Source organism: Macaca fascicularis, chromosome X (genome assembly GCF_037993035.2).
Source record: "Macaca fascicularis isolate 582-1 chromosome X, T2T-MFA8v1.1".
NCBI lineage: Eukaryota > Metazoa > Chordata > Mammalia > Primates > Cercopithecidae > Macaca > Macaca fascicularis.
In genome coordinates, this window is record NC_088395.1 from 49131916 (window position 1) to 49145923 (window position 14008).

Here is a 14008-nt window from a genome sequence, read left to right on the forward strand (position 1 = left end):
AAGTTGATAGCATCATTTGGAGCATTACATGATGTGAAAGGTGATAGCACTGGACACAGCACACACCAGGGATGCTTAATCTTAATTAAAGGAGTGTGATGACAGGGGCACTGTAACGCAGGGCCAGGCCTAGCCTTTCATCCGATTACCCACCCATGTAATCTTCCATTTGCCCACTTGGCACACTCCTGATTTGTCCATTTCTACATCCATTCCTCCACCTACCCATCCATCCATTCTCCCACCCACACAACCAATTACTCTATCCATCCCTCCACCCACCCATCTGTCCACTTAGTTGTTAATCTACCCACCCACTCATTCATCCATGTGTAAGTTCACCCCATCTGCCTATTTGCCAATCTATCTGTATGTATCCATCCTCCACCCATCTCTTCCCACCTGGAATACACGCAGGGTGACATCCTCTGCCCTTTGCTGTCCATACATAACTCCACTCATCATTTCTTCTCCCACTGTTTACCCTTCCCATTCATGAGCTCATCTACCCATCCATCCATTCCCCTAACCATTGGTCCATTTACTCCCGACCTGTCCATAAACCCATCCATCCACCTATCTACCTAATTCCTCCACCCATCCATTTGTCCATAGACCTATTATCCATCTGTCCATTTACATCTCTACTATCCATCCTCTATTTATCCAGCCACCAATCTATCTATCCATTTATTCATCCAACCACCTATCCATCCATCCATTTATTTGCCAACCTATCCATCATCAGTCCATGCAACTGTCCACTTATTCATCCATCTGTCCATCCAACCACTTACCCATCCCCCCGTCTATCTACTCATCTATACCCACAATCCCATACATGTCTACCCATGTACATATCTGCAAGTATTTCAGCTCTACTCAGTTTGAGGGGCTGGTCAGCAGTAAATGGAGACAGGCTGGATGAGGGTGAGGAAAAGAGAGTAACGTTGCAGCCAGAGATCTCCCTCCCTATTCCAATGGTGTGAACCTCCCCGCCCCCAGCACGTCCCTCTTGGTTGAAAAGAATGAGACGAGACAGTCAGTGGGTGGGCCCGTCTGGCCAGATGGTATTTTGGCTGCACAGCCTTTACACACACACACACACACGTGTTGCTAGAACGCTGAACATGGACCACACACCCACCCAACATCCCCAATCCCAAATGCAGAGTAGCCAGGCTCCAGACATAAATTAAAAAATAAAATAAAATAAAATAAAAAAGAGTTGGTCTCTGGGAAGGAGAGCTCATGCAGAGATGAAGACAGAAGCCCTTGGGAGCCAGGACCAAGAAGAAGGAGAAATCCCTGCCCCTTCCTTCAGGATCCCCACTCCCTGGTGGCCTCTGCCCTAAGACAGGATCATTAACACTAACCATCAGGCCTCTAGTCCCTTTAATGTCCAGTCTCCCAAGCTATTTGATTTTGGCTTCAGCCCTCATTTCCCCACCACAGCCCAAGGGAATGGCATCCTAGGGGGTAGGAGGGGGAGGAGGTGGGTGCAGCCTGCAGGTCTTTAGCTGGTTTCTCCTGGCTCTAGGTCTGGGTCAGGAGGCCCCACGCACTCCTTGCTGAGCCGCACAATTTCCTGGGACAGAACTTCCATGTCCTAAGAAACAAATGAACCATCAGGGGCCAGAAAAGGGGACAGGCTGCTCCCTTGCCAAATGCAGAGTATCATCTGTGATTTCCTTCACACCCTTTCATTAATCAATGCTCAGCTGTGTCTGGCCTGGGATGGGAAGGTACTCACAGCACCCCCAGCAGTGGGCTGGGCTCAGAAAAGTCATGAGGATGGGTGGGGAGCTACAGATATGGGAGTGGGACGCCTCCTGCGGCATGGTGCTGCTGCAGGATACATCACCACTCTGGTCACCTGCCCTTCTACTAAGTGTGAGCTTGCTTCTCAAAGGCAGGAGCTGGGTCTGACTCCTTTCTGACTCTCAGAGATGGGGAAAGTCTTTGGGTGGCAGGTTGGGCAAAAAGATGTGTGTGTGGACTCATGGGCATGGGGGATCTGTGGTAGACAAATTGGTGGACGAATGAATTGTCCAGAGGACAGATGGAGATCAACAGGTGGGCAGGCAGGTCACCGGGTGGGTGAAAGGTAACACAAGGGGCAACTGATGAGTAGATAAGAGAATGATATGTCAAGAAATGGGTGGCAGGACATGGGGTAGACAATGAGATGAGTAAGTAGTAGATTGGGCAGATGGACAGATGGGCAAATGGTTGGGTGAATGTGTAGATAAATGGATGAGCGGATACATGGAAGGAATGAATGGATAATAACTTGATGAGACAGTGGAAGATGAGAGCATGATGGGGTAGTTGATGAGTGGGTAGGAGGATAGCTGGGAGGACAGGCTGGGTGGGTGGGCAAGGGGACTGGCAGATAACCCAGGGGCTGTGGCTGGGTAGGCAGGTGGCTGGGTGAACAGATGGGTAGGCTGGCAGGCCACACTCGCCTTGTGCAAGTGCATATTCTTGGTGAGCTGCTCCTCCAGCATGTTCTGCAGCTTCTTGTTCATCTCCCGAAGGTTCTCGTCGCCTGGCTTCACTAGGTCTCTCAGGACGCTGCCCAGCCCGCTGCGGTCTGTGTGGCCTGCTGCCACAGACACATCTGCAAGGGCCCAGGCTGAGAACAACCCCCTCGGCAGAGCCAGAGGAGAGCCAGGCAGAGCCAGAGGAGAAAAGAGGGAGACGAATACCAGGGAAGAAGGGAGCAGGAAAAGCCATGTCATGGAGGACAGAGGCTTTGACATACGAAACCTAGCTCTGTCACTCACTAGCTCTGCGGCCCCGAGAAATGAGGATAACTAACTTGTGGAACTGGAAAGATGCACATGACTGAGTGTGAAGCACAGAGCACACAGAAAGTCCTCAGCACATGTTGGTCAGTATGATTCTGATTAATAAAGAAAAATCTGTGAAGGAGAAGGTTTGAAAGAAAGGAGCAAAAGCAATGAAGATACAGAGAAGGAAAATGTATGGAGATAGAACAGTATAGACAGCGAGACAAGATGAAGGAGTGGGGTGAAAAAGAGAAACAGGGAGAAGAGAGAAGGGAGAGAGGAGAGGAAGATGAGGCACAGGGAGAGGAAAGGAGAAAGCGGACAGAGAGACACACTGGAGAATGGAGAGTGGAGAGATGACAGAGAAAGGAAGAAGAGGGAGGAGGCGAGATCAAGAGACAGTGCTTTCCTGTTCTCCCCTCCACAGGCCATGGTCTTGTCAGTAGCTTCGCTGAGTTCCGAGAGGAGAGGAGAGAAGCCGCAGCACATAATGGAGAGGGAGGGCCAGGTGAAGGCTGGACCAGGGCTGAGGGCCAGGGAAAAGGGGGCACTGACCGATCCGGCTGTCCATGACGTAGGTCTCAATGATGGCGCTCTTCCGGCAGAGGTCCTCTGCCATGGAAGCACTGCTCACCTCCAGGTGCTTCACCTGCAAGATGGCCCAGCCCACCTGAGACCCCTCTACTGTACATGTTCACACATGAGGCGGGCCCTGGACAGACCCCACACCCCCAAGGGCACTTCAAGTGGGGATGGGCAGGCAGGCAGGCAGCACCTTCTCCTCCAGCATCCATTTCTCCTGCTGTGTCTCTGCCAGCCGCTGAAAGAGCTCAGCCACTTCCTCATCTGACAGCTCTGCTGGCCGAGGGGGCTGGGCCTGAGGGCTGCTGGATAAGGACTGCAGGAAAGAGAAGGGGAGAGGCCAGACCCAGGCTCAGCACCACTGACCGCAGACAGGTGTCAGGGACTGGGGAGGAGAACCAGGCCAGAGGTGGATGAGAGAACGTGGGCCCTGAAGATGGGACTGTAGGCCCATCTTGGTACCCTCAGACTCTGTTTTCCCCTCTGCCTAAACGGGGGTAGAGAGTAACCACATCAGAGCCTTGTGGAGAGGATTAAAGGAAGATCCCAAAGCAAATGCGATCTAACTTCCAGCTGACAGGAAAACTGGAAGAGAGAGGGACATGTTAAATCATACCACCAGGAAGCCAGCAGAAAAACCCAAAAGGTAGCATACTTCCTGTGGGGTGACTGGGCTGGCCTCTTCTTTTTTTTTTTTTTTTTTTTGAGACGGAGTCTCGCTCTGCCGCCCAGGCTGGAGTGCAGTGGCCGGATCTCAGCTCACTGCAGGCTCCGCCTCCCGGGTTCACGCAATTCTCCTGCCTCAGCCTCCCCAGTAGCTGGGACTACAGGCGCCCGCCACCTCGCCCGGCTAGTTTTTTTTTTGTATTTTTTAGTAGAGACGGGGTTTCACCGTGTCAGCCAGGATGATCTCGATCTCCTGACCTCGTGATCCGCCCGCCTCGGCCTCCCAAAGTGCTGGGATTACAGGCTTGAGCCACCGCGCCCGGCCTGGGCTGGCCTCTTCAACAAGTTGGTCTCAGGAAAAAAGGGACCACACTAAAGAGATTTAAGGGTCATAAAACAACCAGATGTAACATGTGCTCTGAATCTGAATGCTAGTTTTCATAAAACCAGCAAGAAAGGACATTCTGGGGCCAACTAGAGAAATCTGGTTAAGGTCAAAGTATTAGATGACATTAAATTTTTTTTTTTTTTTTTGAGACAGAGTTTCGCTCTTGTTGCCCAGGCTGGAGTGCAATGGCAAGATCTTGGCTCACTGCAACCTCTGCCTCCCGGGATCAAGCGATTCTCCTGCCTCAGCCTCCCGAGTAGCTGGAATTACAGGCACGCACCACCACGCCCGGCTAATTTTTGTATTTTAGTGGAGACAAGGTTTTGCTATGTTGGCCAGGCTGTTCTCAAACTCCTGACCTCAAGTGATCTGCCCACCTCAGCCTCCCAAAGTGCTGGGGTTACAGGCATGAGCCACCACGCCCAGCCCTGAACTAAGAATTTATAATGGTGACTTCTGGATGGTGAAAATATTATTTTTTTTGACATTTAAGGTTTCTTGGTTTTTGTTTTTTCTAAATAGAGTCGGAGTTTCACTGTGTTTCCCAGGCTGGTCTTAAACTCCTGAGCTCATGTGATCCACCCACCTTGGCCTCCCAAAGTGCTAGGATTATAGGGATGAGCCACCATACCCGGCCAGACATTTAAGGTTTTATTTATTTATTTATTTATTTTAAATTTTTTTTTGAGATGGAGTCTCGCTCTGTAGCCCAGGCTGGAGTGCAGTGGCCGGATCTCAGCTCACTGCAAGCTCCGCCTCCCGGGTTCACGCCATTCTCCGGCCTCAGCCTCCCGAGTAGCTGGGACTACAGGCGCCTGCCACCTCGCCCGGCTAGTTTTTTGTATTTCTTAGTAGAGACGGGGTTTCGCCGTGTTAGCCAGGATGGTCTCGATCTCCTGACCTCGTGATCCGCCCGTCTCAGCCTCCCAAAGTGCTGGGATTACAGGCTTGAGCCACCGCGCCCGGCCGACATTTAAGGTTTTAAAAAATCTTTGCTCATTTGTGGTTTTTAAAAAATGTACTACAGGCCGGGCGCGGTGACTCACGCCTGTAATCCCAGCACTTTGGGAGGCCGAGACGGGCGGATCACGAGGTCAGGAGATCAAGACCATCCTGGCTAACACGGTGAAACCCCGTCTCTACTAAAAAATACAAAAAAAAACTAGCCGGGCGAGGTGGCGGGCGCCTATAGTCCCAGCTACTCGGGAGGCTGAGGCAGGAGAATGGCGTGAACCCGGGAGGCGGAGCTTGCAGTGAGCTGAGATCCGGCCACTGCACTCCAGCCTGGGCGACAGAGCGAGACTCCGTCTCAAAAAAAAAAAAAAAAAAAAAAAAGTACTACAACGCGCACATACTATTTGTGGAACATAAAAAAGTTATTTCCAAAGGAAAGTGACTGGTAAAGAGGCTGACATGATAGCTGGCAATAATAATTCGTGATGGTTACAAGTTGGAAAAAGGGACCTTCTCCTTGGATGGTGCACCTACTATGAGCCACATACTTTATGGCACCAGAGAAGGGGGAATTAGCCCACAGATGATGGAACAGAAAGTCAGACAGAGAGAGAATGGCCTGTCCCACATGTAGCAATCCGAATCCAAGTTGGTGGGCTTGGGGAGAAGTTGGCAAGAAAATATGTGTGCTGCGCCCAAGGTAGGAGATGGATTTAAGTGAGGAGAAAAGGGGAGGAGTTCTCAGATTTTTGGGTTGAGAGAAGCTGGAGCTGTAGGTTCTTCCTTTCCCCTTACCCTGGCTGGAACAGCCGAGCTCTCCTTTTCCCGCAAGATCTCCCGGTAGCTGAAGGAGGAGATGCTACTGCTGTCCCCTGTCTGGGTCCGGCTTGGTGAGTTCATCTCTGAGAGAACCAGCTCCTCAAGGCCTGGGTGGTGGAGGGAAGAGAAACTTGAGCCCCAATACCCCTGAGTCCCAGAGCAGCAACCAGCAGGAAGAGGCAGAAACAGATTTAACAGAGATGGAAAGAGAGACACCGAGGCATGGGGAAAGGCAGAAGCAGACAGGAGGACAGGGAGAGACAGAGACAGAAAAAAGAGCTGAGGCCGGGCGCACTGGCTCACACCTGTAATCTCAGCACTTTGGGAGGCCGAGGCGGGTGGATCACTTGATGTCAGGAGTTCGAGAACAGCCTGGCCAACGTGGAGAAACCCTGTCTCTACTAAAAATACAAAAATTAGCGAGGTGTGGTGGTGCAAGCCTGTAATTCCGGCAACTCAGGAGGCTGAGGCAGGAGAATCGCTTGAACCTGGCAGGCGGAGGTTGCAATGAGCCGAGATCGCACCATTGCACTCCAGCCTGGGTGACAGAGTGAGACTCCGTTTCAAAAAAAAAAAAAAAAAAGAAAAGAAAAGAAAAGAAAGAGCTGCCTTTCTGGAGAAACACATACAAAAAGAGAGGGAGAAAATGGAAGAGGTTGGAGAAACACAACGATGTGGGTACACATGGGCCTCAAATGGCAGACACACTTGGACACAGGGTTCAGAGAAAGGAAGACAGCTAGGAGGGCACAGGGTACATCTGCTTGCAGAGAGAAAATGCCAGAGATGGAAAGCCAGAGCAGATGACAGAAACTAACAGAGACCCTGGAGAAAGAAGTGAGCCAGAGCAGAGACAGAGAGAAAAAAACATGCAAGCAGGCTCTCGTAACCACGCACCTAACTCTCAGTTTAATCTAATGGACAAGGTGAATGTATTGAATGTATGGTATACAATTGTAACTTTTCCCAAGATTCTTTTCTTTTTTTTTAGACAGAGTTTCACTCTTGTCGCCCAGGCTGGAGTGCAATGCCGCAATCTTGGCTCACTGCAACCCCTGCCTCCTGGGTTCAGGCAATTCTCCTGACTCAGCCTCCCGAAGCAGCTGGGATTACAGGCGTCCACCACCATGCCCAGCTAATTTTTTTGTATTTTTAGTTGAGACGGGGTTTCACCATGTTGGCCAGGCTGGTCTTAAACTCCTGACCTCAGGTGATCCACCCACCTTGGCCTCCCAAAGTGCTGGGATTACACCTTTCCCAAGATTCTTACATTCGTCTGTGATAAAACAGAAACAAAACTCCTCCTTTATAAAGAAAGGTTACTTCGGGAGACTGAGTGCCTCAGAGAGAAATTGATTTGGTGAGAGATACATCTGTTTTGCCACGTCACTTAAAGCCCTCAGGGATCTCTGGCAAGGGTGGGGTGACTGAGTGGGGATCCATAGGTATCCCGAGTAGGGGAACAAGGGACCAAGTTTTCTCTGAGTCTGTGATCTAGGAGATACAACAGAGCCATCACTGCATTTTACTTACTTAAATGTATTTATAGGCCATCCCCGTCTAAAAAAAGGCTGAAGCAACTAAAGTTGTGCGTGTGTGTGTGTCTTCTGCTTGAAGTGGCAGAAATAACAGATTGGATTAGTTGTATAATGAAAACACCACAGGGTTGCTGACTGTGTATAAGTCTGTCTCCCTAGCTCAACTGGGGGCTTCTGGAGGGCAGGGACTCAGGGAGTTTTATATCAGGGAGCCTGTACTTGAGTGTGGAGATTTACAGAATGAGAGATTGTATACAATAGATTTAGAAACACCAAGTGAGGTGTGGGAGTGTGTAACGTAGGACATACAGTGAGGAGACAGAGATATAAACAGACAAACAGAAGAGAGAGGAAGAGGAGACAGAGATAAAGTGGTGGGAAGAGATAAAGGGACAGAGAAAAGTAAGGGGGCGCTGGGCGCAGTGGCTCATGCCTGTAATCCCAACACTTTGGGAGGCTGAGGCAGGCAGATCACCTGAGGTTGGGAGTTTGGGACCAGCCTGACCAACATGGAGAAACCCTGCCTCTACTAAAAATACAAAATTAGCCGGGCGTGGTGGTGCATGCCTGTAATCCCAGTTACTCAGGAGGCCGAGGCAGGAGAATTGCTTGAACCCGGGAGGCGGAGGTTGCAGTGAGCGGAGATCACACCATTGCACTCCAGCCTGGGCAACAAGAGCAAAACTCTGTCTCAAAAAAAAAAAAAGAGAGAAAACTAGAGAAAGAAAGCAAGGAGATAAAGGCAAATATAGAGGAAAGAGAGAGAAGAAACTGAGACAGATGCAGAGACAGAAACTGAGAAGAGACAGGGCAAAAATGAGACAGAAAGATAGAAATAAGAGAAAATGCAGAGAAAGAATCAGAGGAGAGACAGAGAAGAGGTAAAAGACAGATGGAGTTCCAGAGCGACAGAAGCAGGAAAGCACAGCTGAGGAAGATGCAGGACTGACCTGCAGCCTGCGGGCCCAGGCCCTGCCTACCCCATGCCTCAGCCTCCTCTGCCTGTCCTGGTCCCTCACCTGAGCGGCTCTTGCTATTAGTGAGGATGTCCTGCAGCCGCTCCTGCAGCTTATCTGCCCGTTTCCGCTCCAAATGCAGCTGCCGCTTGAGGTCCTTGAGCTGTAGGGGACAGGGGTAAGATGAGGACTAAGGCCCAGTGGGCCCATAGGAGGGAGGCTGCAGGTAGGAGGGAGGCTGCAGGTAGGAGGGAGCCGTGCTTGGGCACCCCTCTGTCTTACCGCAGCACTGCCCTTCTTCTCCAGGATCCTCTGCCCATCCGCTGTGTCCTTCACTTCCTGTGGGAGAAAGCAGGCATGGCTGGTAGGTGCCAGAAGGGCTGCCTGAAGCATGCTCCCTCCCTGCCCCTCCTGCACGCTGAGGATCAGGGGTGTGTCTGGGGGCTGTGCAAGGACCGCTGACCTGCTTCAGGCTGCTAATGGTCTTCAGGTGGCAGTCCCGCTCCTCCTGGGCCTGCTCGAGCTGATCCCGCACATCCTGTAGCTCCTCCTCCTTGTCCTGCAAAGCAGAAAGCAGCTTAGGCATTGGCTTGGGAAGCCTCTGTCCTCCCAGGAGGGCCCGTCACTGTCTGGAGAGAGGAACACCATCATGCGAGAGGCACCTTCAGCTCGGCAGCATGCTGCTCCCGACACTGCTTGAGGGCTTCCTCTTGTTCCTGCTGCTGCTGCTGCAGGGATTCCTACAAGACAAGTCCCAGGTCTGGCCACAGCCCCCCAGAAGATATCATGCCCCGTTAGGGGTATGAGGGACTGCAATGGGGGCCCAGAGGTATGCAGAAATGACCCTCCTGCAGGGAACCCCACATGCCCTTAGGCAGTATACAGAAGTGTCACATCTAAAGCTGCACCATTCACATGGTTGACCTAGATTTGCATTTACATTTTATTTTATTTAACAAAACATAACACAGCGCTTACTATGTGCCAAGAATGTTCTAAGGGTTTTACATATATTAACTCATTTTCTGTAATCCTCCCGTAATACCTAGACGGTAGATATTATTGTTATCCCCTTTCTACCATTGATGAAAACAGGCCACAGAGAGGTCAGATAACCTGCCTAAGGTCACACAGCTAGGAAACAGCCCAGCCAGGATTCAAACCTAGACAAACAACTGGCTCCAGCCTGTGCTCTTCACTGCTACATGACAATGCCTTTCAATGTATCATGAGATTTCCAGAAAATGGCAACAAAGGTTCTTTTTTTGAGACAGGCTAGAGTGCAGTGGCACAATCTCAGCTCACTGCAACCTCTGCCTCCTGGGTTCAAGTGATTCTCCTGCCTCAGCCTCCTGAGTAGCTGGGATTACAGGCGCTGGCCACCATGCCCAGCTAATTTTTGTATTTTTAGTAGAGACAGGGTTTCACCATGTTGGCCAGGCTGGTCTTAAACTCCTGACCTCAAGTGATCCGCCCACCTCGGCCTCCCAAAATGCTGGGATTACAGGCATGAGCCACCACACCCAGCAGGTTCTTATTCAAATAACATCAGTGTATTGCATTAATTTCCTGACAGAAGTACAGTTTCAGGAGAAAGAGGTGCCTTTCCAAATTTGCATAAAGGCAGGGCAGCCTTAACACGTGACAGTCTGTCCTATCTGATGGCCATCCCCTGATCCACTCCAGAGAGCTGCTATTGAGCCAGGGGACTGTGGGGATATCCCTAAGTCCAGAAAATCTCGGAAGTTCCAGGGCCTGACCACTCCTGTTTCTCTGGTTTGACATGAGGGCCCCAATCAACCTCTTGTTCCTCACCAGGCATCCCCAACTCACCTCGGCTTCTTTCAAGCGCCGTTCAAACCAGCCCTTGGCTCCATCCATGGAGTGTACCTGAGCTTGAAGTTCTTCCACTGTCTGCTGGAGAGTCTCTAGCTCCCGTGTCCGGGCCTGGGATGGGGCAGACTGTCATGGGCCAGGCAGGCAGAGGAGTGGGCACCTGATGCACGCTACCCATTGGCCTATCAGCAACACTGTGGTCCCCAGGTTTTAGAGGAAGAAGGGCATCGTCATCTACCCACCCACCTTCTCCTCCCGGATCTGCCCACGGAGCTCCTCCTCCTGACGCTTCTTGTCTTCATGCAGCTCTCGGAGCTCACGCTCATAGCGGGCACGCACCCCCAGCACCTCCTTCTCATGCCGTAGACGAACTGCTCCCAGCTCTTCCTTGTGCTGGGACTTCTCTTGCAGCGTCTCCATTGCTAGCTCATCCAGCATGGCCTTCCGCTTCTCAGCACTCTGGGGACCAGGACGATGGCAGTTAACTTCATTCCACAACATTGAAAAAAGGCCTCCCACCCTCTTCCCATGCCCAAAGAACTAGCCAAACTCCACTCCCATCCCCATTGAACTGGCTAAGGCACTCACCCATCCTTATAGAACTGGTCACTTTCTTTCTTTCCCCTCCCACTCTGATGGATTTGGCCAAGAAACTGGTCAACCACAAACCAATCAATTTTCCTTTCCCTCCTATCCCCACATATTTGGCTATATCACCTCTTCCCACCCCCATGGACTGAGCCAATTCCTACCCCTCATCCTCTCCCCTCAACCCTCATGTTCCCCTACCTTCCGAGCTTCCTGTAGTTCCTGGGTCAACTGCTCCTTCTCCTGCCCTATCTCTTGAAGTTGTTCCAGCAGCCGACTATTGGCCCGTAATGACTCCTAATGCAGACACCAAGGGGAAAGAGTTTGATAAAGAGCATCCAGTAGGTGCTAGTCACCCAGGACCATCTGGTAGACCATCTCCCTTCTCCGTGGTAAAGTTGGTATTGTGATCTCAATTTCTGGATAGGAAATATAGCAGAGACTGCTAGTTGCTCCCCAGTATTCATTCTCCCTTACTTCCCTAGCAATAAAATTTATAATCAGGCATACAGCTGTCTAGCAGATGTTTCCCCTCCTCCCTCACTGTTAGGTATGGCCATGTGATTTACTTGTGTATGCGGAAGTGGTGAGTGTAATTTAGGTTATGCTCTTAAAGGAAAGAGGCACACTCTTCCCTGCCCCCTTTCCTCCTTCTTTCCATATAGAATACAAACATGATGGTCGGGGAGCTTCAGCACCTGTCTTGGATGCCAAGATAAAAGTCTTGTGTTGAAGGTGGAGGAACAGCAATGGAGAAAGAACCTGGGTCACTGATGACTGGAAAGCCATCATTCCATCCCTGAACAACATACCTGGACTTTTAATGAGAGAAAACTAAATTTGTATCTTATTTAATCTACTGTTATTCTGGTTTCTATTATGGAATCAGAATGGATATCCTTTGGGAGGCTGAGTCAGGTGGATCTCCTGAGGTCAGGAGTTTGAGACCAGCCTGACCAACATGGTGAAACCCCATCTCTACTAAAAATACGAAATTAGCTGGGTGTGGTGCCAGGTGCCTGTAATCCCAGCTACTTGGGAGGCTGAGGCAGGAGAATCACTTGAACCCAGGAGGCGGAGGCTGCAGTGAGCTGAGATGGCGCCACTGCACTCCAGCCTGGGCGACAGAGCGAGACTCCATCTCAAAAAAAAAAAAAAAAAGAGGCCCAGCGCGGTGGCTCACACCTGTAATCCCAGCACTTTGGGAGGCCGAGGTGGGCGGATCATGAGTTCAGGAGATCGAAACCATCCTGGCTAACACGGTGAAACCCTGTCTCTACTAAAAATACCAAAAATTAGCCAGGCGTGGTGGCGGGCGCCTGTAGTCCCAGCTACTCTGGAGGCAGAGGCAGGAGAATGGCGAGAACCCGGGAGGCAGAGCTTGCAGTGAGCCGAGATCATGCCACTGCACTCCAGCCTGGGCGACAAAGTGAGACTCCATCTCAAAAAATAAATAAATAAAATAAAATAAAATAAAAAATAAAAATAAAATGAAAAAGAATGGATATCCTAACTAACTGAAGAGGCTAGTTTCAGAGAAGTGAAATGACTTGTCCCAGAACACAAAGGTGCTAATAAGTTAGGGAGCCAGACTGGAACCTAAGTCCTCCTGACTCCAGTCTTCCCACTCTACCTTATTGGTGACTTCCCTGGGCCATTACTAGGGAACTAGGAAGAGACAGGCCAGAGCCAAAGGTGTTACCTGGAGCTGGGAGTTGAGGTCATCTTTCTGTCCCATAAGGTTCTCGTACTCAGCCTGCCGCTGCTGCAACTCAGCTGCCAGCCCAGTGGTCTGTTCCCGGAGCATATTCAGTTCTTGGGTCTTTGCTGTTTGGATCTGGAGAAAGTAGTGGTGATAAGAAGTAGAGTGAAAGGGACCCCAGGGGCCAGGGACAGGGTATAAGCCTCCTAGTTCCAGGGAAACAGGGAGGGAGGTGGAAAGAGAACCAGGAAGAGAGAGGAAATTTCAAACAGAAAAGCAATGAAGAGAATGGGTAAATGTGGCATGTTCATACAATGGAATACCACACAACAATAAGAGAACACACCTGGCCGGGCGCGGTGGCTCAAGCCTGTAATCCCAGCACTTTGGGAGGCCGAGGCGGGTGGATCACAAGGTCAGGAGATCGAGACCATCCTGGCTAACATGGTGAAACCCCATCTCTACTAAAAATATAAAAAACTAGCCGGGCGTGGTGGCGGGCGCCTGTAGTCCCAGCTACTCGGAGGCTGAGGCGGGAGAATAGCATGAACCCGGGAGGTGGAGCTTGCAGTGAGCCGAGATCGTGCCACTGCACTCCAGCCTGGGCCACAGAGCCAGACTCCGTCTCAAAAAAAAAAAAAAAAAAAAAAGAGAACACACCTGTGTTCCATGTGGATAAACTTACATAGTGCTACCAGAAAGAAGTCAGAGACAAAGAGCAGCTGATTCCATTTATATAAAGTTAAAGAACAAGCACAATGAATCTTACGTTGCTAGAGATCAGAATAATGGTTACTTCTGGGGGAGACTGACTTTGAAGGGATAAAGGGGACCTTCTGGGGTACTAAAAGTGCTTTATACTTTGATCTGGGTAGTGGCTATGGTGGCGGGGAGAGAAAGAGAGAGAGAGAAAAGAGAGAGACAGAGGCAGAGAGAGAGGAAGACAGGATTCACTGAGTGTACACTTAACATTAGTACATTTCATGTACTTTACTAGAGAGAAACTAGAAAGAAAGAAAAGCAGAGATAGGCCAAGCACAGTGGCTCACGTCTGTAATCCCAGCACTTTGGGAGGCCGAGGTGGGAAGACAGCTTGAGGCCAGAAGTTTGAGCCAGTCTGGGCAACACAGTGAGACCCTGTCTCTACAAAATAATTTTTTTTCTCTTTTTTGAGATGGAGTCTT

General features: G+C 50.4%; 1 protein-coding gene across 29 annotated transcripts in view; it reads right to left on the reverse strand.

The window, feature by feature from the left end:
* Positions 1 to 1045: 1045 nt before the first annotated feature.
* GRIPAP1 (GRIP1 associated protein 1) overlaps positions 1046 to 14008 on the reverse strand; it is a 29387-nt gene continuing 16424 nt past the window's right edge. For 11 of the 29 annotated variants that reach the window (XM_074030024.1, XM_074030018.1, XM_074030019.1 and 8 more), the window contains 13 exons: positions 12825 to 12959; positions 11324 to 11419; positions 10781 to 10993; positions 10532 to 10645; positions 9361 to 9438; positions 9162 to 9257; positions 8981 to 9037; positions 8762 to 8861; positions 6181 to 6311; positions 3571 to 3693; positions 3351 to 3444; positions 2469 to 2623; positions 1046 to 1609 (listed from right to left, as the gene is read on the reverse strand). In XM_074030024.1, the coding sequence (XP_073886125.1) occupies positions 1517 to 1609; positions 2469 to 2623; positions 3351 to 3444; positions 3571 to 3693; positions 6181 to 6311; positions 8762 to 8861; positions 8981 to 9037; positions 9162 to 9257; positions 9361 to 9438; positions 10532 to 10645; positions 10781 to 10993; positions 11324 to 11419; positions 12825 to 12959 (1485 nt within the window). In that variant the 3' untranslated portion in view covers positions 1046 to 1516. Of the gene's footprint in view, positions 1610 to 2468; positions 2624 to 3350; positions 3445 to 3570; positions 3694 to 6180; positions 6312 to 6509; positions 6606 to 8761; positions 8862 to 8980; positions 9038 to 9161; positions 9258 to 9360; positions 9439 to 10531; positions 10661 to 10780; positions 10994 to 11323; positions 11420 to 12824; positions 12960 to 14008 lie in introns of all 29 variants that reach the window. The other 18 variants (XM_065538553.2, XM_065538552.2, XM_065538551.2 and 15 more) reach the window with 3 other exon arrangements.